The sequence below is a fragment of the Abramis brama genome, assembly GCF_963993115.1.
Source record: "Abramis brama genome assembly, chromosome: 4".
In the NCBI taxonomy this organism is placed as follows: Eukaryota; Metazoa; Chordata; class Actinopteri; order Cypriniformes; family Leuciscidae; genus Abramis; species Abramis brama.
Window position 1 is genome coordinate 52,084,105 of NC_139966.1, and position 23,565 is coordinate 52,107,669.

The 23,565-nt window shown below is 38.7% G+C and overlaps 4 protein-coding genes across 6 annotated transcripts; 2 read left to right on the plus strand and 2 right to left on the minus strand.

The window, feature by feature from the left end:
• Positions 1–1,734: 1,734 nt before the first annotated feature.
• On the minus strand, positions 1,735–8,308 carry LOC311081900 (GTPase IMAP family member 8). 2 transcript variants are annotated; one of them, XM_084112587.1, is made up of 5 exons: positions 7,372–8,308; positions 5,993–6,688; positions 4,901–5,614; positions 3,824–3,880; positions 1,735–2,925 (listed from the first exon to the last, which is right to left on the minus strand). In XM_084112587.1, the coding sequence occupies exons 1-5, from the start codon at positions 7,400–7,402 to the stop codon at positions 2,135–2,137; spliced, it is 2,289 nt and encodes a 762-aa protein (XP_083968713.1). In that variant the 5' UTR covers positions 7,403–8,308; the 3' UTR covers positions 1,735–2,134. The 2 variants fall into 2 exon arrangements, with proteins under 2 accessions (XP_083968713.1, XP_083968712.1); XM_084112586.1 differs by having other exon boundaries at positions 3,188–3,880.
• Positions 8,309–8,818: 510 nt separating this feature from the next.
• LOC311081921 (uncharacterized protein) lies at positions 8,819–14,052 on the plus strand. The gene is made up of 4 exons (XM_084112612.1): positions 8,819–8,969; positions 9,863–10,585; positions 10,678–10,710; positions 11,861–14,052. Exons 1-4 carry the CDS (start codon positions 8,858–8,860, stop codon positions 11,908–11,910), a joined length of 918 nt encoding a protein of 305 aa, XP_083968738.1. The 5' UTR covers positions 8,819–8,857; the 3' UTR covers positions 11,911–14,052.
• A 277-nt stretch (positions 14,053–14,329) lies between these two features.
• Positions 14,330–17,160, minus strand: osgep (O-sialoglycoprotein endopeptidase). The gene is made up of 12 exons (XM_084112608.1): positions 17,091–17,160; positions 16,569–16,688; positions 16,328–16,447; positions 16,074–16,249; positions 15,815–15,910; positions 15,633–15,682; positions 15,451–15,529; positions 15,277–15,342; positions 15,092–15,182; positions 14,917–14,992; positions 14,698–14,796; positions 14,330–14,462 (listed from the first exon to the last, which is right to left on the minus strand). The coding sequence occupies exons 2-12, from the start codon at positions 16,681–16,683 to the stop codon at positions 14,423–14,425; spliced, it is 1,008 nt and encodes a 335-aa protein (XP_083968734.1). The 5' UTR covers positions 16,684–16,688; positions 17,091–17,160; the 3' UTR covers positions 14,330–14,422.
• A 156-nt stretch (positions 17,161–17,316) lies between these two features.
• On the plus strand, positions 17,317–23,013 carry apex1 (APEX nuclease (multifunctional DNA repair enzyme) 1). Of its 2 annotated transcripts, XM_084112606.1 has the most exons (6): positions 17,332–17,443; positions 17,635–17,673; positions 17,806–17,925; positions 18,022–18,185; positions 19,326–19,518; positions 21,931–23,013. In XM_084112606.1, exons 2-6 carry the CDS (start codon positions 17,649–17,651, stop codon positions 22,443–22,445), a joined length of 1,017 nt encoding a protein of 338 aa, XP_083968732.1. In that variant the 5' UTR covers positions 17,332–17,443; positions 17,635–17,648; the 3' UTR covers positions 22,446–23,013. The 2 variants fall into 2 exon arrangements, with proteins under 2 accessions (XP_083968733.1, XP_083968732.1); XM_084112607.1 differs by lacking the exon at positions 17,635–17,673 and having other exon boundaries at positions 17,317–17,443.
• Positions 23,014–23,565: the final 552 nt, after the last annotated feature.

The window sequence follows — 23,565 nt, forward strand, 5'->3', positions numbered from 1 at the left end:
TGGCAGTTTATTATTTTTTTTTCATTTTTTTTTTTCATTTATATTTATACTAAATGTTTGGGCTACTGTTTTTGATAACACATACAATAGGTTTATAGAAAATCAACAAAAAAAACTAAAAAAACTAAACAAAAAAATTTATTTTCATAAGTTTTCAGGATTTTTTTTAAACGCTTTTAAGTCTGAACCAGAATATCAAGATATTTTATTATTTCCCATATGATGGTGAAAAGTAAAAAAGCTTCACCATGTTATGTATAATAAATATTGGAGTATAACAAATAAAAATTCCTTCTAGATGTAGCCCTTGCACACAAAAAGGTTGGAGATCCCTGGTATACAGTAGCCTAACTATATGTTTTATAATTACAAGTTTGTGTAATTTGGGTTACTGTAGCCAGTGACATTTCATTATTTGTATTTTATGGCATTGTACATTTTTTGTTTTATTTGAAGGCTGAGGCTTCATTAATAAACACAACCCCAATTATCATCATTGGTTTTGAGATGTTACTTGCTGTGAATACCTTGTCTGATAGGCTACAGTATTGTGGCATAGTATCAGGACATCCTGGCTAGTGTCTGTCCCACACGGCTAGAGGCGAATGGCCGGATGATGGGCCTATTTGGGAGAAAGTCCAGGGCTGTTTTTTAGCCCCAGTCCGTCCCTGAGCACAGAGGTACTTTCTCTGTCACGAGCTTTAAGTGAAATTATCTGAATGGAGGAGAGTCACACACTTATTACATGTTTGGACTTTCTTGTGTTATTGTTTTTATATGTGCTCTGTGAACAGGCTACATATTTCCTTTCCTATATTTCGTCAAGCTACTACACCTCTAGTGACTGAATGCAATGAAAACGGCAGCTTCATCATTCGGTTCACTAGGTGGAGACACTTCAACACTATTGATTCAACACCACCCCCCTATTTTTAGAACAAAGGTTTTCAACTTTTCCACTGCCACAACAATTTAGTTTATCTACTGTACTTATTTACCAAGGAGACAATAGTGTCAGGGAAAAGCAAGACTGATTATGTCCACTTTAAACAATCCACTTTAAATTATGTCCACTTTAAACAATCCTTTGAGTATTTTTATTAGCTAGGCTATATATTGAACAGCTAGTTTAACATTTTAGCGTTTTAAACATGATTTAATTGCAAATGATTATAAAAGCATGATTGACATTTAAAGATGACATGGAACGTTCTCAGAACTTTGGCTAACGTTCTAGTAAGGTTCTTTGAAAGTTATGAACAAATCTTCTTCCAGGAACTTTAAAGGAATAGTTCACCCAAAAGTGAAAATTTTGTTATCATTTACTTCATTTTTGCCCTCAAGTTGTTCCAAAAACAAAAGAAGATATTTTGAAGATTGTCGGTAACTAGACAGTTGACGTCACCCATTGACTTCCATATAGTGTGTGTGTGTGTGTTTCACCTTTTATATAAAATAAAATAAAATCTTCTGCGAGATTATGATATAAAATATTTTCTGCTGTCACCAGCACTTATGAGAGTGTCTGCATGCTGTTCAAGATAATTTTGAATGAGAATTGTGTGATGCCAGCTGTATTAAAATATGTATTATTAAAGGACCATACCTATATTTGTGATTTATTAACTGGGACATTTTAATTCTGAATTCTTTTTCTGTTAGAGAGAAAAATGCACATCTTCTTTTCAGACTTTAAAGGCACCATGAAATCAAAATGGACAGTTCTCTTTTTTTGTGTGTGGAATATTGCGGTATTTATTATAAATGATTTAACAGTGTACATAATTGTTTTTAAATTCATGTGCCCTCGTAATCTTTATTCAAAATATCTTCCTCTCCCTCTTGCAGCAGCAACATCTCTTCTCTGATGACATGTTTATTGGCGTGAGGGCGGGACAACCTGTCGCTCACATGAGATCGACCAATAGCAAATCCAATAATTTCCTGATGGAAAAAAGTCCCACCCTAAATTTTTTCTTGTTCGAAAAGTTATTTCACTCAGATTTATGTCACAATCAGGAAGAAAAGACTACCGTAACTTCCGCTTCCGTTTTGTGAAGTTAGTCATGACCCATTTTAACCAATATGTTTATTTTTAGTCATTTTTTTATCATTTCAGTACTGCAAAGTCCATTCACTTTTCATCTGAGCAACCCCTTTCCTCACTTTCTGCTGACGCAGTTGCTTCAGAAGGTCGGCTGGGGTCATGTGTCTCTTTACTTCTGTCCTTCAGTTCCTCAAACATTCTACTACAGTGCCTGATGCTTTGCTTCAGCTCCCACAATTCTCTTTGAACTCCCTCCAGAATGTCAAGTTTTGACAGTTTCCTGTCAATCGAGGCCAGATGTCCCTGATCCTTCTCATTGATGCCTGAACTCTCACAGTTGATTGTTGTCATGCTGCTGCATTTCTCCTGCCACACCATCTCAAAATAAGAATCTATGAATGCCTCCAGCTCCTCAATGTTACTGTCACCCCATTGGTCAATTAGGTTCTGCAGGCTCTCTGATTGGACAAAATCCATAAAGGCTCTTTCTTTTGCAGTTTGAGCTGTGCTGTGGTAATATGGAAGGGCTGGCCTACAAAACCTTTCCTCCTGAGATTCATTCCTGAATAATCGTTGTACATTCACTGGTTGCTCAGTTGGTGAAACATGGCGCACAGCAAGAGACCCTGTTTCAGGTCCATCTGTCCTATTCACACCAATCCATGATTCATTTGGGTGAAACCATTCTGAGCTGTTGAGCACCACTACTAGTCCTTGATGAAAGTTTCTGGGTAACGAGGTCCGACATAATCGGACACTCCTGCAGGCCAGTGATTCATTTTCATTTTGAAAAGGGCTGGAATCGGTGATGGTAATTCTCGGATCACTGGATGTAGAGATCCCAAACATTTGATGCTCTCCTGGAATGTCAGTGTCACCTGATATAAAAAGAGTTACAAACACTTTAAACTTACAATACCAGAATCAAAGCAAGTATATGAACCTAAATGACTTAAATGCAATAATACTATATGCAATAAACTATGGAAGCTTGAAGAAAAAAATGTTGCGAGGTGTTAACTCAAAATTGTGAGATTTGTGAGATCAACTTTCGATTGAAAGTTATAAAAGTCAGAATTGAGAGAGATAAACTCGTAATCGAGAGAAAAAGAGCCACACTTGTGAGAGCGGCTGGTTCACCATTAAGGATGTTTGTTGAGCTTCTAAGAAGGGTTTGCGCATCCCCAATCTGTATCCTTCCTTTAAACCTCAATTCGCCATGTACTAGAGGTCGTTTAATGTTCCCTTGATTTTCTGCACTGTTTAGCACCTGCTCTAACACCTTCTCCTCTATCTTCTGCATCAGTTCTGCGACCTGAGTGCCATTGTCTTTGATCTTGTTGTTGAAAACCTGGTATATATTTCCGCATTTCTCCACCAGTGTCTGAAGTGCATCTCCTTCACTTTCAATGTACTGCTCCACGCTAACATCACCGAGCCAGTCTCCATTCGTGAACAACACAATGGTGCTGCTCCATGCTTTCCCTCCCAGAACATGCAGATGGTCCTGAGCTGCTTTCAGGTTTTTTAGCGTGAATGAGGAACTGGCATTGACAACCAGCAGGAGGATGCAGATCCCACTGGCTGAACCAGAAACCCAGTCATGGAGAAGTTTCCTGCTGAACTCTGCATTATCTGGATACTCAGTTGTCCAGCCTGTTGTGTCAATGACCTCAACCTTTGTCTCGTTGAACATAACCGTACCTCTAATGGGTTTTTGGCTGTCAGCCTCTTGTCCATCATTACCCAAAATGCAGCATGCAGATGATGTCTTACCAGAGTGCTTGCTGCCCAGGAGGAAAACTCTTATGGCTGAGGGCAATCGCACATGATCTGTTAAGAGAAAGAAAACAAATCTTAAAGGGTTAGTTCTGTCATCATTTACTCACCCTCATGTTGTTCCAAACCCATAAGACTTAGAAATATATTTTTAATGAAATTAGATTCTCAAATCAGTTTCTGTCCCTCTATTAAAAGTCCACGCAACCAAAACTTTGAAGATCCAAAAAAGGTCATAAAGGCATTGTTTAACGAAGTCTGACAGATTTAATTTAGGGGTTTACTTGACTTCATTTATTCATATCTTAGTTTTAAGATTCCTTAATGATCTTTTTTGGATCTTTTTGGATTTTTGGAGGTTTTAGTTGCAAAACCTCTCTGGTTTCATAAACAATATCTTAATCTGTGTTTCAAAGGTTAACCAAAGTCTTATGAGTTTGAATGAGGGTGAGCTTTTTTAATTAAAAAAATCAATACATCATCAATACATCATCCTTCTTCTAAAACGCATTTTTGTCTTACCCTGATTCACTATGGTAAGCCTATAAGTGGCAAACACAGAACAGAGGAGAGTCTGCTGGTTAAAAGAGAGCGTGACAGAGCTCGTAATAAAACCAGAATCAACATCGGCTTGGCTTTTCAGAGATGGCGAGAACTGAGGGATTTGAAATGTTGTAAAAGTGACACGGAGATGGCGTTTTTATTACTCATCAAGTGAGTATTTTATTGAACAGAACAGATAAATTGCCATTTGCAGCTCTCTAACAGAGTTCATTGTAAAGCATAATCTATTGCGAAAGGTAATTTCATTATAAGTTGTTGCGCTGTGCTGGAATTTATTTTCAAGGAAGTACCATGTCTATTAATGGGTATAGCTACAGTAACGTCTTCAGCTAGTCAGCTTGAGATCCATCTAAACACAGTCACAGAGAGCCTAAACACAACCAGAACAATGTTCTTTTGCAAAATGCCTGCAGGGACCAAAGTTGCATAGTGTACCTTTGATTCATACTCAAATTTTGTATCACAGTCTAATTTATTAGATGATTCTGGAAGAAAAGGTTCTTGACTTACTCTTAAAAGCTCTCAAGCTTTCTCTTCGTCTCAGCACATTTTCACGCCGCAGCTTTGCCATGTCTTCCTGTACTTTCCGTTTTCTCTCAATCTCTTTAAAAAGACTCTCATCTGTTTGAAAGTGTCTCATGCTATTTCCTGCTGTCATCTCCTTTATCTTCTCCAGTAGCTCTGTTGTCTGGAACTTATTCCCAAGGCTTTTGTTGTTTAGCACATGGTAGCGGTCTCCACATCTCTCCACGAGCCACTGGAGGGCCTTTCCTTCGCTTTCAATGTACTGCTCAATGGTTGTGTCACCAAGCCAGTCACCAAAGGTGAACAGCACTATAGCGTGATTCCAGACATCCTTACCAACAAGCTCTACATGCTCTTCAATGGCTCTCCTGTAGACCTCTGTGAATGACCTGTCCAACCGCACCACCAAAAGGAAAGCATGGGGACCGGGTGGACACAAATAAACACTGTTGACAATTTCTTGTTTGTCAAAAGCTGAAGAATCCTGGATAAAGTAGTTCATCCACCAGCCAGGTGTGTCCACCACTGTGACCTCTCTTTCCAACATTGTGAACGTTTTCTTCATGCACCGCGTGGTCCGCTTCTTTGCTGTAAAACTTAGGTCACTTCCTGCTGCTAGAATGCTGTTTCCTGTCAAGCTCTTCCCTGAGCCCTTTGCTCCAAGCAGGACGAGTCTTATGTTATGGTGATGAGATTGCACTGAAGGGAGGAAGAAAAACAATTAAGTTTTACAATAAAATGCATAAAATAAAATACTAGTGTAAAGTCACATTTATTTATATAGCACTTGATACAAATACTAAACAGTGTTAATGTTGTAAAATGCATACATTTTAAAGGTTCTCTCAAAGTTATGAACATTCAGAAATAAACATTTTTAATAACTTAACATGAACATTAGCGAAACGTTCTTAGAACATATTTTACATGTTAGCTTGATTGCAAAGTTAGTGTCATTACCCAGCTCAATTTAGTTTCCTACATCAGTGTCAGACAGTGCAGTTAAATCGATAATATTACGTAATTGTCTTTTAATGGCACATTTATTGTTTTAGTGTACCTTATCTTAAAACTCACCCTTCAGAGTAGATCTCTGCTTCTGTATCTTCATCAGTCTCTGATGAGCCTTGAGCTCCACTTCCCTCTTCCTATCCTCTATCTCCTGTAAAGCCTTTACATCCATTTCAAAATGTTTTCTTTCATTTTCTGCAACCATCTTGTCGATTTTCCCCATCAGTTCCATTACTTGGGTGGCATTGCATGTTTTCTGGGTATCAAGAACATGAAACCTGCCACTGCATTTCTTCAGGAGCCACTGGAGGGGTTTACCTGATGCCTGAACATTATCCTCAAATGATTTATTTTCTGAGTTTTTGCTTTTTGTGAACAGCACCAGAACGTGACTCCAAACCTTTTCTCTGAAGAGCTCAAGATGCTTTTCTACGGCTCTCCTCCTCTTTTCTATGAACACAGAATCTGTTTTCACCACCAGGAGAAAGACATGAGGCCCTGGGAGACTCAGACAGACGCTGTGTCTGATTTCTCTCCTGACCAGCTCTGGTGTGTCTTGTGCTGAGAAGTCACACCACCAGCCTGGGGTATCCACCACCGTCACACTTCTCCCTTGTACTTCCGCTTTTCTTTTTAGGCAAGTGGTCCGTTCATGGAGGACAAACTCTTCTTGGTTTAAGATAGCATTTCCCACTAAGCTCTTTCCAGAATTTCGGCCTCCAAGTAGGATGATCCTCAACTCGAACAGATGCTGCACATTCCCTTGATTAAGAGACAAGTGCGATATATTTTCAGTGTTTTAGATTAGAAGACATTATATTATTCAGAGCTCAGGTTAATACCCAGCTAACAGAGATGTTCTTAGAACTTTAGCTAACATTCTGGCGAGGTCCTCTTAAAAGTCATGAACAAACATTCTTCAAATAACTTTAATAGAATTATCTGATATATAAAAACGTTCTCAAAACGTTAGCACAAAAACATTATCTTTGAACATTCAAAAATAGTGTTTTTGTAACTTAATGGGAGCGATAGCAAAACATTCTTGGAACATATTGTTGTCATGCCAGTCCTGGCATCTTCCAAAATGCACATGTTATGCAGTGCTTCTATTGTCCTCAAGTCTCTGCAGATTAATAATTCAAGAAAAAGACAAGACTGTGAGACATGAAGTTAAAATATAACCTGAAATTACACATCGAAGTATGCAAAGTTTATAAAGACATACCCAATATGACCCACAGCTGTAACTTGCACTTCTAAATCACATCTAAAAGATACAAATACTGACTCAAATGGTGAGTACTTACAGTACCACGGTATAAATATAAAAACCTGTGTGGTACATGAATCACTCCCCCTCCCCCAATAACCGTTAATGATTGTGAACATTGTCTGTGAGGACATTTGTAAATAAATATTAAGAAATTTAAAACAAAACTTACTTTGATCCTGTGAAGTTCCTTTTAGAGCCATGATATGTCATGAAGGTGTTTTATATATTTAAAAATATTTTTTTATTGTAGTTTTCCAGTGGAAATGGACAACACAAGTGAATCATCGTTAAGTGTGTTTTGGAACAAGTGCAATGTCAACCTTTTCCATGGGTCCAAAGTTTATACTGTAATAAACCAATCCCTAAAGTGAAATACCACAATGCCACTCCCTCAGAGCCATATACTTTTGAGGTTATGCTTAGTTTCTGTTTAATCAGATCTCTCCCCAAAATGTTTTTCTTGCTCTTTATTATTAAAATGGGTGATGAAAAATAAATATGAAAGCTATTCCATTGTAGAATTACTATTGCATGTATTATTGTTACTGTCAGGATATCATGATATCATGAATTTACCAATCGAACAGTAGTTTTATCTTTGTTATGTTACATTTTTGTCGTTGTTTGTGTTTGTTTCAGAGAGACTGATCACAGAGAGAAGGGCAACGTTCACAACAGTTAAAGCTTAAACCAAATACCACAAACAATCAGCAAATCTGAGTGTCCTCATCAAGCGAGTGACGAAATACAGTACAAACAGAAAAACACAGATAAGCAGCTTGATCATGCACTCCATGAGACATGAGGTCAAGAAACTGAGGGAAAGCAACAAAAAATCAGAGGTGATGAAGACAGGAGATATTCATATGAAGAGACCAGGAAAGGCTGCAAGGGAAATAACCAGAAACTTGAGGGGAGAATCAGAGAGGAAAGCAGGAGTAGCTCATGGCACACTTGCGTCTACAAAACAAAACACATTGATTAAGTGGACAGAATGGACACTGACGGTGAGACAAGGTTTAAACTCCAGAGATTTTCATTAATCTACATGCATGCCGACTTATTGTGTAGACTTACAGTTTTGTTCTAAAAAAAACAACAACATTTTTCTCTTTCCTCAAAGACCCCATGAAGGACCAGTAGGCTAGGTATACATCTTGCAATAAACCATGATGTGCTACTAGCTAGTCAGTTGCAAGTTGCACGAATGAAGGGACATTCTCATTCTAAAGTGCATTTTATTGGACAATAATCTTTGTAGTGCAGGATGAGCCATCAACATTTGTTTTGGTACGCTATATAGCATGGCCATTGCATAGGGTCTTTTTTGTATTCCTTTCTGAGCATAAAATATAGCCTACTTTATCATTTTTTCTAAGATAATTTTAAACCATATTTAAACCTATATGCTGTTAATCCCGTTTTATCAAATTAAGTGATTAAGTTTAATTGTACATAAATATACTTATGTTTTAAGTTTGCTTCTAATGTAATGGCAAACTACATGCAAATCAAGATAATGGCCAGATTTTTCTAGTTATCATCCATAACATAATTTCAAAACTGCTCACGAGCCGTTCCCTCTCTTCTTCGCGCCATCAGCACACCGGAAATTGTCATCGCCCCCATTTCCCCCTGGTGACTGTCACTTCCGTATGATCGTATTAAGCAACACGCCGCTGCGCGACATACTCACGTACACACACAATAAAGTCCAAACTGCTCTTAAAAACCGGATTTACCACACCGAAATGCATATCAAAACAGGTAAGTGTCATCTTTAAATTGTATTTTGCTTGATTTGGATGTTAAAGTGCGGGAGCGTTTTGCAATATGAAGTTAACGTTAAGTTGTTTGTGCTCGAGCGGGACGAGACTTATGAAACTTTTGTTTCTGGATCTTTCCGAGGTCACTAACATCTTTCTTTGTCGTCGTTCAGATTTGTAATGATCTGAAATAAAAGCAGAGGCTGTTATTGAATCTGACGCTTCGGGTTTGTTCTGCTGAAGGCGGTTGTTATGGGCGCTAAACATCCAAACATAAGCGGCCTGCTGTTAGCGTTAGCAATGTCGACACACTTAAACATTCAAACGTTTTTAATGATATTGTGAACAATATTTATCGATATAATAGTGGGTTAGACTTACAAACGCGTTTATTTAGTTCATTTAGACTATATCAAATGTGTGCCAATGACTGCGTGTTAGTGTCGTTTCTAGACCAGTGCTGTAAAAAAAATCGTGTATCAACCGTCACTATCATCTGTAATGAGATGTTATTAATAAACGCTTAGTTGGAGATATTTTACTGAGCTGTCCTAGTTTCTCCGGTTAGTCCTCTCCGTGTTTGCAGTTGTGTGAAGGAGGCAACGGATAGAAATTTCCAGTTACTTCTTGCCACGGCTCACTGATTCAAGACTCATTACTGTGCTTGGGGCATTTGTTTGCTTTCCTCCCATGCACTGTTTTTAAGATTTATATGTTACACCATAACACAGTTATTAATGTAATGGAATATTGTAATGTATTAATGTAATGGAAATGGTTAGGGTTTGATATGATCGAATGAAAACTTTTTAATCTAAAAAAAAGATTATGGACAACTGTATATGTTTCCCAACAGTTTCGTGATTGAATAATTGGATTTGATTTATTCTTTAGGTACTTGGGAGTCAAGCAATGCAGTGTGCGAGTCCGACCCCTTGTGTGATCCGGCTGTCCTAGTGTCACCCCCTAAATCAGAACCACAGATCCGAAACCGTCGCCTCTCTCCCGGCTCTGGCAGCTGCGGTGGGGGAGGAGGGGGCTGTTCCTCTGGGATGGATAAACGTCAAGCCTCACCAAGTAGCCTGGAAGGTTCTCTTAACGGGGTGGGCCACACCCAGACCTTCACATCGAGCCGCGACAGAGAGCGTCGCACCCAGAATAAAGCAAGAAGCTTTCGACGAGACGGCCCGAGAGCGGGGCCACGTTCAGATGAGAGACACTCCAGAACCGGTCTGAAAGAACGATGGGTGGACAACAGCTTGTCTTTGCTTAAACCTCCACCTGCTTTCCCTGTGAAAGACAGCCCTGCCAAGCTGCAGCCGGCCGTCAGCTACGCCTCCAAGGTGAAGGCAGGAGGAGGTTCTGTTGGGGCGGCAGAAGAGCCACCTGGTATCGGGGTTTTGCTGCAGAACCAGTGGGGACTGAGTTTCATCAGCGATGGCCCGGAAGCAGATGTTCCCCAGGAGAAGAGTCCGATTGTCCATCCAGTAGCTGGAGAGGTTACTGTTAAATCCTCAGAGTCTCTGCCCGGTCAGGTCCAGAGAGGCTCTGAGAGTTCGGAGGAGCTGCTGCTTAGCTGTCGCCACCTGGAAGAAGCCTTGGAGTATCACACACAAGGTAAGACCATATAGTTGCGGTTGCACAAGGCATTAAGGTTTGTTTAACCACACTATGCTTTATCTCACTGATTTATTTCTTTTAATCCACAGAATGGAACGCAATATTATGGAAACAAAAACAAGGTTGGTGTCTTTATTTTCGTTTAGTGGTCGACCGATATAATTTTTTTGACGGCCAATGCTGATACCTTATAGAGCAGTGATTTTATTTATATATATATATATATATATATATATATATGCGCGCATACAGTGGTCAGCATTTGAAGTGGATCAAAAAAGTTGAAGACAAGAATGGGTATTGTTCAAAATTCATGTATAACTTTGATGAACTTTTGAGGTTTTCATCCACTTCAAATGTTATATATATTTGTTTCTCATGGTTTAAAGATAACAACATTTGCATAACAGCTGAAAAGAGTTGTATTCAGGTGGACTTGATAATAGATAAATCTATAAAATAAACTTTCATACTTTATATGGTAACTTCTTGATTCTGTAATCCTACTATAGTATTTATAATAAACAAAGAAAGAAATTTAAAAAAATAATAATAAAACACAAGTAAACACTGTAACCAACTGTGCACTCAGTAATCTGGTAATATATTTTTTAAATTAAAGACCGGTAATGTTAATTTTACGCACAGCACACAGTGAATATGACGTGAATTAGACAGAGTGGCCAACTGGATAAAGTGCAGCATAGTTTGAAATCAAGGGTTTAAAGTTTGCCCATCGTGCGTCCACAGTGAAGCTGAACTCTCTTGTCCGCATCCAACACGCATGAACCAACCGTTTCACACAGAGTAAATGTTTTTATGTAGTCTACAAATTCAGAGTTTGCAAGATTTGTGAAATGTTTATTAGATTTTCAAAAGCTTGTTTAAATCATATAATTGCTGAAACGGTGGGTGATTAAGTATTACAGCATTTGCCTCTGTTACTAATTATAGAAAATAATGGAAGGTTAGACTTTTTGCATATAACATCTACTTTCTTTGTTTAACAGCTCTTTATAATAATGTATTGTACAGAACTGTTAGACAGACAGTAAACTAATGAAAACTGGAGCTAAGACGCTCTGCGTTTGTCAAAGTACCACTTCCGACACATCAGCAAAACAGAAAACTTACCTGCCAAAGCCAGTAATTATAAATACCAAATATTGGCCGATTTGGTTGGTTATATCGGTTGACCACTATTATTAATATCCATGAAAGAGCAGAATGACTTTTTTTAGACTGTCATTAACAGACTCTTTTGTTTTTCAGACCCTGGAAAGGTTGTTTGGTACAAGAACGCCCTGGAGTCGCCCGCCTAGCACACACTAACACAGCTTCACAAACACACACATACGAGACATGCCCCGCACTCAGGTTATCGCCCCCTCAACATTTCTACCGAGACACTTTGGACTTGTTCCCCTTTGAAGATCGATGTCTTGAACTTCTCGGTTGCCTTACAACAGAGTCTGCCTCAGGCGCAGAGTCCCTCTGCATACCTCTGTCATTTTATTGGTGGAGGATTGTCTCTTTTAAAGGAAAAAAAGCGTTATCAAGCTGCAATTTTATTTCAGTGAACTGCAGTTTTACAGTTAAGAAATCCCTTTTATTTCCTCCATTGTTCCTACTTGTGTGCGAGTGGTTGTCAAGCACTTTCTGACCTGTAGTTGAACACGTCATCCCTTTCTCTAAAGACTGAGCTTGTTTTTAGAACCAAATCCAGAATGTCTTTTTCATCAGTCTTCCCTCCCACAATAATCCCTTTCTTCCCACAAAAATTGTTCTCATGAAGTTTACAGAGGTGCAGCTGGCACGTTATGGCAGCACCTTCAAATGTCTATTGGTCTTAATGCTGTTTTTTAATATATATATTTCACCCAGATTGAATGTCGGTCATGAATCCTAATAGGAATCCGTTGCTGTGTATGACCTCTTTTTTTTTTTTTCTTTTTTTTTTTTTTTAGAAACATACAAATAATTTACACTGGAAGGTGTTCAGAGATTTAATCGAACAGTGTTGCATAATAAAAATGAATAAACTTGTTAAAATATTTCATGGTCTTCTGGTTTTTGTACAACCACATAAATGTATCTCAAATAAAAAGATGGATATTTAGTATTTCAGGAATCCATTTGTATTTATAATCCGCTTGTCTGTATGGGGTGTAATATAAAGTGATGAACCAAAATATTATGACCACCTGCCAATATGATGTTGGTCCTCCGCGTGCTGCGAAAACCGCTCTGACCTGTCGAGGCATGGACTCTACACACTCCTTAAGGTGTCCTGTGTTTCTGGCACCAAGACTTTAGCAGCAGATCCTTAAAGTCCTGTAGGATGCGAGGTGGAGCCGCTGTGCATCAAACTTGTTGCTCCTGCACAACCCACAGTAGGGAAATTTGGAGGCCAGGGCAACGTCTTGAACTCTTAATCATGTTCCTCAAACCATTCCTGAAAAATGTGTGCAGAGTGCATTATCCTGCTGAAAGAGGCCACTTCCACCAGGGAACACCATCGTCATGAAAGGTTTTACTTGGTCTGCAACAATGTTTAGGGATTTGGCATGTGTCAAATTTACATCCACATGAATGGCCATGGTTTCCCAGCAGAACATTGCCCAGTGCATTAAACTCCCTCCACGGTCTTCTTGTCGTACCACGGTGCATCCTGTTGCCATCACCTCCCCAGGTAAACGGCATACACGGCTGTCCACGTGATGTAAAAGAAACGGGACTCATCGGACAAGGCAACCTTTTTTCCACTGCTCCAAGGCCTAGCTCTGACGTTCGCATACCAATTGAAGGTGCTGTGGATGGTGGACAGGGGTCATCATAGGCACTCTGATTGGTCTGTGTGAGTTTTGATAAAATTCCTCTCATAACCATCACTAAAATGTTGTGTGACTTGTGCCACAGTAGACTTTCTGTTGGCTTTTACCAGACGGGATAGCCTTAGTTGCCCTCGTGCATCGATGAGCCTTGGGCGCCCAACACTGTCACCGGTTTGTGGTTTGTCCCTCCTTGGAACACCGTTGGTAAATTCTTACCACTGCTGACTGGGAGAAACCCACAAGCCTTGCTGTTTCATAGATACTCTGACCCAGTCACCTTGCCATAACAATTTGGCCCTTGTCAAAGTCACTCAGATCTTTATTCCTGCCCATCTCCAGTATCCAACATGTTGATTACAAGAACTGATTGTTTGCTTACCATCTAATCTACCAAGACTTTAATATGTGGCCTTGTTTGGAGATGATCAACGATATTCACCTGCTATGACTGGTCATAATGTTTTGGCTCTGTATTAAATAATCTTGGATTAACATTTTTGCTGATTCACCACCACCACCAATATTTAATGATGCCATATTGCCCATTGCCCAATGTTATTGATGCATGATTGTAAGTATAATGCTTTTATACAACACTTTACATCATGTTATCAAAAGATTTGAGCTGTAGGCCAATGTTTTTACAAAAAAAAATTCCTTTCTTCAACTGGGTTACTGCCCTACAGTACGTGCACTTATGTGTACTTTAAGTGTACTTACCTAAGAAAGTACTGGTAATATAAGGTAACTACATGGGTTAAGTTTAGGTTTATGGGTTGGCACCTAGTTATAACCCAGTTACTGTAATAACTATAAGTACATAGTATGTACATGGTGAACAGGACTGTAAAAGAAAGTGCTAACACTTTTTCTGTCAATGACGTGAAATGAATGAATGAATATTGAATTATGGGATCATGGACTTTAATGAAAAAAAATTACAACTTGACATTTAGGGCAAATTATAATTAATTATAAGTAATCAGTTGCAGCAAAAACATCAGTCTCGCCATGTGACCTCTACTTCATCTGTTCTGTACCTGAAAAACACATTAGACTGTTAATGAATGATCACAGTCACAGTTAAACAAGAGAAACGACTGTTATCTCGGGTCTATATTTAATCTCAACATGCAATGGAAAAATCAGTAGCCTAATGACAAAATAGCACTGTTATCTTTTATGGGAAGCAAAAAACATGCACAAAGCAAAACGTTTTATCAACCGAATGCCTAGCTTCTGGATGATGTGATGGTTATTTGTGAAGCTGTTTACCTTTGTGTTATCCAGGAGTCTGACAGCTCTGTGACTTGACCCGAGCGGAACATTTCCCAACCGGCCTGTGCAATCATTGCTCCATTGTCTATACAAAACCTGAAGGCACGATATCACATGAAGAGATTTACAACCATGACACTGACTCAATGTAATGAGAACAAGCTATCATGAGTTCTTTCAGCAGTGACATCCCGAAAGAAGGCGATCCTTTCTCACCTCTCATCCGTGGCAAAGATTCGAGCACCTCTCTCCTTACACATGACCGCCATCATCTCCTGCAGACGCATGTTACCTACAAAAGAGCACGCATTCAGATGTTGACAAAACTGCAATGCAGAGACCCAGTCCTGCAATGAGACTAAACACACTGTATTTCATGTGTAGCTCTTACAGCCGACTCCACCGACGATCAGAACCTCCTGAGAGCCGCAGTGAGCCATGGCTCTTTCTGTGATCTCAACCAGCATAGCGAACAGAGTCTCCTGTCAATCGCATGCTATTTTTAGTCACTTCTCATAATCATAAATTAATGTGTGTCTTATTGGAAGCATGATGAGCATAGGTTCAAATACGCACTTGTAGGGAGAAACACAAATCCTCAGGTGTGCACTGACTTGTACTCAACATTTTGTGAGCAGCATCCTGCAAGTGAACAAATTATTGAGGGAAAAATGTTTTTATTTTATTTATAGAACTGCAAACAGAATTTTAAAAAACAAAAGACATGTTTCTCCCAGCCATTCATCTCACCTCTATATAAGACAAAATCCCAGAAAATGACACATCCATACCCTTCACCGTATATGGCAGCTCTATAAACTTGGTTCCCCTTAAGAATGCATACATACATTTACATAAATCAACCAAATGCTTTTACACAATTTAGATATTTAATGCTTGTACATGAACCATTAAAGTGCATGGAAACTTACTTCTTTGCCATCTGCTCAATGTTGTATCCAGGGCTGGGATCATTTGATATCTGTGAATACAGGTAAAATCTTATAATTACACAAACCAAATCATCAAAGTATATTTTCCAATCCTCCTACAAGGTTATCAACCAAACAAACATAAGATTCTACATATGTGTTTCGAAGTTTGAAGTTCTGACCTTGATGACCCTGGCAAACCGGTCCAGGCAGTTTCCCACAGCAATGTCGATAGTTTCTCCAAATATTCTGTAACGTCGTTCAGAATATGCAATAACCTGAAGAGAATTGCAATGTAATTCTTTCAGGGAGTGAAATGAAGAAGGATATATGATACTGACTTGTCTGCACTTGATATTATAGTATATTTTATATATTATAGTATATATTATACTAATTTAAAAAAAACAAATGTTTTGTTCAATGTGTAAGACTTCTTGCCTGAGTGTTTCCTCCGCTCACATATAGTACAGTGGGGTTTTGGGCATTGGTGATCAAACGGCCCATTTCTATGTGCCCAATACAGTGGTTCACCCCCAGCAATGGCTTGCCCCACAACTGGGCGACTGTCCTGGCCACAACTGCCACTGTCACCAGAGGGGCCCCCATTCCTGGCCCTGTACAACAGAGATATTTGATGAGCGGAGCAGTGTGGAAAAATGCACAGTATACTACAGATAAGTAAAACCATTCACCTTTAGTGTACGCCACACAGTCAATGTCTGCAGATTTCAGCCCAGCTTCATCAAGCGCTTCCTGGAGGACAGTGAGAATCACACTGCGATGGTGTTTGGCCGTCTCGCCAGGTAGGAACCCTGAGAAGATCATAAGAAAGCAATGATAAAATAGTACTAAGAAATAATGGTGGCACCTTTTATATAAAATGACACTGTTCACTACAGTTAAAGATTGACTGGTGAGGTTTGATGAGCTCACCTTGGCCAGGTGGGGTGATGTACGTGCGCCGGGGGTTTGACAGAACTTCCCCATCTCTGATGATACCCACACCGATCTTATTAGCACTGCCTTCAAATCCAATCACCACAGTCATGGTGTCTTATTTGAGAATGAATCAGGAATCATTTGATTAAAAAAAAAAAAATACTACATTCCCTTTTCCCCCTCAAAATTCAAGTCTTAATAAGTCCTGCAAAAATGCTCTTCTTATGTTGTGAATGCAATATTAAACGAACAGGTTTAAAATATACAATTAATTTTTATTATATAGGTACTGCATTAACTGTATATTAGATAAATGGAGTTTAATTAATTCTGCGGATGTCTGGCTGTCACGGAGCTCTGTGACGCATGCTGTTGGATAAAAGAGCCTGGTCAATAATAATATTGATTAAGATGTCGGGATTATCATGGTTTTGGTTAATTATACTAATGCATATACTAAAAATTGTAATTTTAATTTGCTTAATCTCTTAATTTACACATCTTCTTCACACTTACCACACACTCGTTGGCTGTAAGACCACAACAACAGTTAAAAGGGCTTTCACAATATGCCTGGATGAAATTGATGGGTATAAGTGGGATAATACATTTTTTAAAGCAATTTGAATGTATGTAAAATTTAAAAAATGTCAATTCCTTTATAATGTACTGAAAATAAATGTATTGTATTATTTTTTTATTTTTAAAAAGACACTTATTTTAGTCAGGCAATATCTCGGGCACCTCTTAATGGGGAAACGTGCGCCTCATCCACACTGCCGAAAGCTTCGTGCCCGTCCGTGTAGCAATTCATAGTCCTGCACAGACTGAGCTATCAGTGTAATCTCAACTAAAGATTAAAGTGTTAGGTAAGAAAGAGCTATCTGTATATAATGGAATGCAAATTTATATTTATTGATTTTTAGCTCGATCAATGTGAAAATGTCCAAAATCTGAGCGTGATTGGTGCTTATTGTTTCATTCATTCAGGCCGCATTTTTTTGGCCAACTTACGGACTGTTAAGTCAATTTTCTAATTTATATTCGTTCGTTATTTCAGCACACTGAAAGCACATGCATTTTGGTTTATGCAGTTTATGTAAGTTTTTTGATCGCTTTTGTTTGAACTAATTACGTTCTTACGGTCTTTGTTGTGTAGACGGTTGCATAGCTTGCAGCGCACGTTTCATTGAACATTTACACATTCCATTGCGCATGTCCTCTCTTGTAGGTGTACGTGTGTGTGCCGTCAGTTTCTTTCGTGTGTGTGGTCTTAAAACAACTGTAAACATGCCCAAAAGAGCCAAGAAGAGCGAGGAAGCTGTGGATGGGGAGACTGGCAATGGAACTGGTACAGTGTTTTAAAACCTATATAAGAAAGCTGGCATCCCTAATAAGCTGGCATCCTCACAGATTACATCAGATAACATTAACCTTTCTGTCACAGCACCTGCAAAGAAAGAGAAAAAAGGGAAAGAGCCAGAGGCCCCAATTCTGTATGAAGATCCTCCAGATAAGATGACCAGTAAAGATGACCGTGCAGCCAACATGAAAATCACCTCCTGGAATGTGGATGGTCTGCGGGCATGGGTCAAAAAGAACGGCCTTGATGTAAGAGATCACATGCATTCATGCACTCAACATTTAAAGTGCCCCTATAATGCTAATTTTAAGGTTCATAATTTTGTTTTTGAGTCTCCTGCAATAGAATTTCATGCTTCCAAAGTCAAAAAGCACCTGAACTTTTTTTTCTCAAGTTTTTTTTTGCTTTTCCCTCACAAGGATTCAGTCTCTCTAAACCTCTCCTCTCTGAGAGCCTACTCTTCTCTGATTGGTCAGACAACCCAGTCTGTTGTGATTGGTCTACTCTATTTTGATTGGTCAGATGACCGAGTATGGGGTCTCTACGGAACAAAAGTGGGCGTTTCGTTTTCAAACCGGTGGGTGTTTATAAATCATGCAGTGAAAATTATGGCCTTCACTTGACCCCACCCTTAAGCCCTACCCCCACTGTGACGTGGGCAAATCAGGTAACGCGGTCGAAAACACCCCTCTGTTTTATGGCCTTGCCCACTGTTCTGGTAACTCCTAGTATTGTCCTGCAGAGACCTATACTTGGAGTGGCCAAGTCTGTTTTGATTGGTCTTCTGCTTACAGCACGTGTTGGAAACAAATCGCCCATTGCCATATCTGAATTTCAGCTCCAGAGCTTCCTCAGCACTTGATACACAGTGATACGAACAGTAACGATGGTTTCAGTTTTACCGAATCAATCTCATCCTTTTGAAGAGCATGCAAAGTGTATTTGCTTTTGCAGCGCAGAAAACAGCATCTTCTCGACATGTTGATAACACAAACCAAAGTCTTCCAGTCTCAGCTACAACTAGAGTGTTTGAGGGTCAAAGCAGACATTCACGGGCAGCCAATGAAAACCATAGGCGGGCATTATGTAAATCAGAATTGATTCTTTCTTTTAGGAGACAATAACTCCATTTATCTGCACTTTGATCTTCTAAACTTTGCTGCGCTTTTATATTTGCAAGCAGCTTTATATCACACTACATGATAGGTAATATCCGAAAAAGTGTAAAAGGGGCACTTTTAACTCAATGGTTGTTTTACATGTTAATTATGGTCCTTTTTGAACACTCTAACCCATCTCTGTCTCTTTATTTAGCATTTGTGTTAGTCTATGTCAGATTACTAGGAATATGGACCATTTTCCACTCCTTTGTTGTTGTCTGCTTGCAGTGGGTACGTAAGGAGGACCCAGACGTGCTGTGTCTGCAGGAAACCAAGTGCGCTGAGAAAGCTCTGCCGTCTGATATCACTGAAATGCCCGAGTATCCACACAAGTATTGGGCTGGATCAGAGGATAAAGAGGGTTACAGCGGAGTGGCCATGCTCTGCAAGACCGAACCCCTCAGTGTCACCTATGGTATTGGTAAGTGTTACAAGGGATGTTATTCTTGTAAAAAAACTTCATATTATTCTTTTTTTAGTAGTATTAAAGGGATTGTCCATCCAAAAATGAAAATTCTCAAAAATGTAAAGCCATTTCAAACCTGTATGTATTTATTTTTTCTGGGTAACGTAAAAGAAGATATTTTGAAGATATCTGGATCTCAATGGGAACCGAAACTCTTTGGTTATCAAAAACATTTTTTAAATGTCTTTTGTGTTCAGCAGAAGAAGGTTTGGAACAACTTGAGGGTGAATAAATGATCACAGAGTTGTCATTTTTGGGTGGATTATCCCTTTAAAGCTGCAGTCCGTAACTTTTGGCGCTCTAGCGGTTAATAAACAGAACTGCATGCGTTTTGCGGAAGAACATTGTAGCCGGAGCTACTTCTCTCTGTTTATGTCTATGACGAGTCATGCAGGTGCTGGGCTACTACGCAGTGGTACCAATAGTCCCAATATAAACACTTATGGCTCGTTTCCACTGAGCAGTACGGTACGGTTCGGGTCTGTTAACCATGATCTGGCTAGCGTTCCCACTGCCAACAGTACCCTTACTTGATAGGCGTGGTGTTTCGATCGACGTCATTTTCGCGCGAAGAAGAACATAGTAAACTACAATGGATGACATACAGCAGATCTTGTTCTTGCTCCTCGACATGTTTGTCACAAGAAGACAAGCGCCGACATTATGCTTTTCTCAATATAAAGTACGCAAAGTTTGTACTTGCCATGTGCGACTCCTACATGCAAATGGTACAGCGCGTTCTTAAAAGCGTCACTCAGCTCGCTCTGCTACTCCGGTTATTTCTGTTACTCTGTATGTACATTTTAAGCAACAATAAAACGAAATATGTTATAAAACACCACTCTGCCTCTTTTCGTTTTCATTTAAATAAATTAAACATTATAGGGACACAAATGTGGTTCATGCGCAACGCATATTGATTATTCACTCCACGTTATATGTTATTCTATTTATAACAAAAGGAAATTTAAAACACAACCCTAACGTTACCTCTTTTCGTTTAAATAATAAAAAAATAACTTACACATATTCCAGGCAATATATGCATTTGTACAAATGTTGCAATAAACATCAGTGATAATCTTGTAATAAAAAAAATGACAAGAAACCATATTTCTTTTTGTAAAATTTCAGTTTTATCAATAATAGCCAATATAAAAGTTTAAGTAAAAGGTACAAGAAGCTATACAATAAGAAATAAAGCAAACAATTCAGTCAAATATCCAAATGCAGCGCTCTAGTCTAACATTACAATAGTAAAGTTAAATACAAATAGCCTATAATATGAAACTAAACTTAGCCCTCAGCCAAAACGATTGACAGGGATTGAATTATATATTCACGAGACCAAAGATCGCCCGTTAGGTCTACACAAGACGAATTATATCTCATGTTTAACCACTACCGTCGGAGTCAGCGGCGAACGTCAGAAGAACTAGCCGAGGAAAGGCTCATCCCGCTGATCGCATGGATCTCACAACCGGGAGAAAAAAAAATAAACCACAGATTTGTGCTTTAAACAACTACATTCTCGCCTGAAAAACTCTTAAAATTACATTTCGTGACACAGTAACAGTAGTATTATATTAAACTGTATATTAAAAAATGGCGCTTCTTATGTTATCATTCCCCTTGTAGCACGCGCAAGTGACGATTCTCTGTCAACCAATCAACGTCCTGCAGTGAGTCTAGCTCCACCTTTTAGTACCGTACCACTGTGTTAGGTACCCCAATGGAAGGGTACCTAAAAAGTGGTACGGTACAGTTCGGCATTTTGGTACCATTCACAACTTTTGATAGTGGAAACGCAAATAAATGCGTACCGTTCCGTACCTTACCGTACCCTACCGTACCGCTCAGTGGAAACGAGCCATTATTATAGGTGTACCATAGTGATTCAGGATAAGATAAAAACACTGTTTGGAAAATGGATTCATAATGTACTCGCTTATTATATAAATTTTGTACATTTTGAACACAAAAAAAGTTACGGACTGCAGCTTTAAATTCTAGTTAATTTCTAGTACAATAATATTGTTGCAACAGTACTATATTTCTTTATTAGTTCAATTCTTATTATTTTAATAATATTATTATATTGTCAGATTGGATTGGAGAGAAACTGGTTTTACTTTTTTGTCCAGAGCTGATCACATGCCTGGTAACCCACATTTGTCTTTATGCTGTGTGATTTAATTTTTTTTTATTTGTATTATTATTCATCAGTTGCTATTCTTTTCATGGAAAAACTATAAAAGTGTTATAAAACTATTTGATGTTAAATATCATCTAATTTTTTACACTCTTGTCCAAAATCCAAATCTTGAGTTTTCTGTTAGCTTAATATCTCTTTCTGCTTGAAAACAGGTAAAGAGGAACATGATAAAGAGGGTCGAGTTATCACTGCTGAGTTCCCAACTTTTTTCCTGGTCACGGCGTATGTGCCCAATGCCAGCCGTGGTTTGGTGCGTCTGGACTACCGCAAGACCTGGGACGTGGATTTCCGGGCCTACCTGAGCAGCTTGGACCAGCGCAAGCCCCTGGTGCTGTGTGGCGATCTGAATGTGGCCCATCAAGAGATCGATCTTAAAAACCCCAAGGGTAACCGCAAGAACGCAGGCTTCACCCCAGAGGAGCGTGAGGGCTTCACGCAGCTTCTTGAGGCTGGTTTCACCGACAGTTTCCGGGAACTGTATCCGGAGCAAGCCAATGCCTACACCTTCTGGACCTACATGATGAACTGTCGAGCCAAGAACGTCGGCTGGCGTTTGGACTACTTTGTGCTGTCGACCGCATTGCTCCCGGGTCTGTGTGACAGCAAGATCCGAAACACGGCCATGGGAAGTGACCACTGTCCTATTACCCTGTATTTGGCTGTGTAGGTGAGGTTTCTCAGGGCCACAACCATTCAGTTCCATAAAGAGAGTTCACATTTTAGTGCTTCATGCCTATACACAGAAGGGTCTAGTCAGTCCTATTAGTTCTAGATTAGCATTTTCTTTCTAAATACCAAATACATGTCCAAATATAGGAAAATGTGTGCTGCAGACATATATTAAAGAAGTCATGGTTGGTTAATCAAATTGTCTTTTACTTTTGCAGCTTTGGTTCAATATGCTGTTATTGCTTTCTTGAAATCAGATTGATAGATTATTTTGACACTAAAATGTTTTCGAAAAATTCCTGTTATCTAAATGACAACACCCTGCCAAACTACTGTAATAAACATTGTCTCAGTGCTGTGATTATAACAAAATGTTTTGAAGCTTGTAAAATACCTTGACCTACAACGATGTATGATGTGATATAATGTTTTTTGGATTTTGTCTTTGGTGCTATTTTAACCTTTGGATTTTACAAGACTCCCAACTTAGTGAAGTTAGTTGTAGTTAAATCTTACATATATCACACAAAGATTTGAAATAAAGTAGTTTCTAAAAAAAAGAATAAGTCTCTGATCTTAATTTTTTCCTTTTTGTTAAACTGTATAACTCTAATTAAAGTCATTAACAAACATGGTACAACTAAATTAAACTGATTCATATTATATATATATATATATATATATATATATATATATATATATATATATATATATATATATATATATAATATTACATGCATTAACTCCCTATAGTTAAAAATTACATTAAAGTTATATTTTCTTTTAAAACAAATATGGATCTACACTTACAAAATCCAACATTTATATTGTTGTCTTTATATTGTTTATATTGTTATTATATTTACTTCATACTTAAACAACAGAGGGATTTAAACTGCAGACTGCTGAATTATAAATTATATTACTCATGAACGTCAATTACGTAACGCGACGTTCGCCAATGGCAGGCGTTGACGTGTGGCTTATGAATATTAATAAGGACACGTGATCGAAACTCCAGGAAGGTTACCAAAGCAACGTTGGTATGATAAAATTAAGTATTCATGAGCTAAATCCATGGCCACATCCTTCATAATAAAAGTCCCTCATTTTTTCCA

Bases quoted from the DNA above. Each gene is read 5' to 3' on its own strand.
- LOC311081900 (XM_084112586.1), bottom strand. From the start codon at position 7,402: ATGGCTCTAAAAGGAACTTCACAGGATCAAA. The intron at 5,615-5,992 runs GTGAGTTTTAAG...TCCTCCCTTCAG, and splicing joins GCAGAGATCTACTCTGAAGG to TGCAATCTCATCACCATAAC. The intron at 3,881-4,900 runs GTAAGTCAAGAA...TTCTCTTAACAG, and splicing joins AAGCTTGAGAGCTTTTAAGA to ATCATGTGCGATTGCCCTCA.
- osgep (XM_084112608.1), bottom strand. From the start codon at position 16,683: ATGACTGTGGTGATTGGATTTGAAGGCAGTGCTAATAAGATCGGTGTG. The intron at 15,343-15,450 runs GTGAGATGAATG...GTTCACTTGCAG, and splicing joins GGATTTTGTCTTATATAGAG to GATGCTGCTCACAAAATGTT. The intron at 14,993-15,091 runs GTAAGAGCTACA...GCTCTTTTGTAG, and splicing joins GATCGTCGGTGGAGTCGGCT to GTAACATGCGTCTGCAGGAG.
- apex1 (XM_084112606.1), top strand. From the start codon at position 17,649: ATGCATTTTGGTTTATGCAGTTTAT. The intron at 17,926-18,021 runs GTACAGTGTTTT...TTTCTGTCACAG, and splicing joins GGAGACTGGCAATGGAACTG to CACCTGCAAAGAAAGAGAAA. The intron at 19,519-21,930 runs GTAAGTGTTACA...GCTTGAAAACAG, and splicing joins CAGTGTCACCTATGGTATTG to GTAAAGAGGAACATGATAAA.
- LOC311081921 (XM_084112612.1), top strand. From the start codon at position 8,858: ATGATCGTATTAAGCAACACGCCGCTGCGCGACATACTCACGTACACA. The intron at 10,586-10,677 runs GTAAGACCATAT...TTTAATCCACAG, and splicing joins CTTGGAGTATCACACACAAG to AATGGAACGCAATATTATGG. The intron at 10,711-11,860 runs GTTGGTGTCTTT...TTTGTTTTTCAG, and splicing joins ATTATGGAAACAAAAACAAG to ACCCTGGAAAGGTTGTTTGG.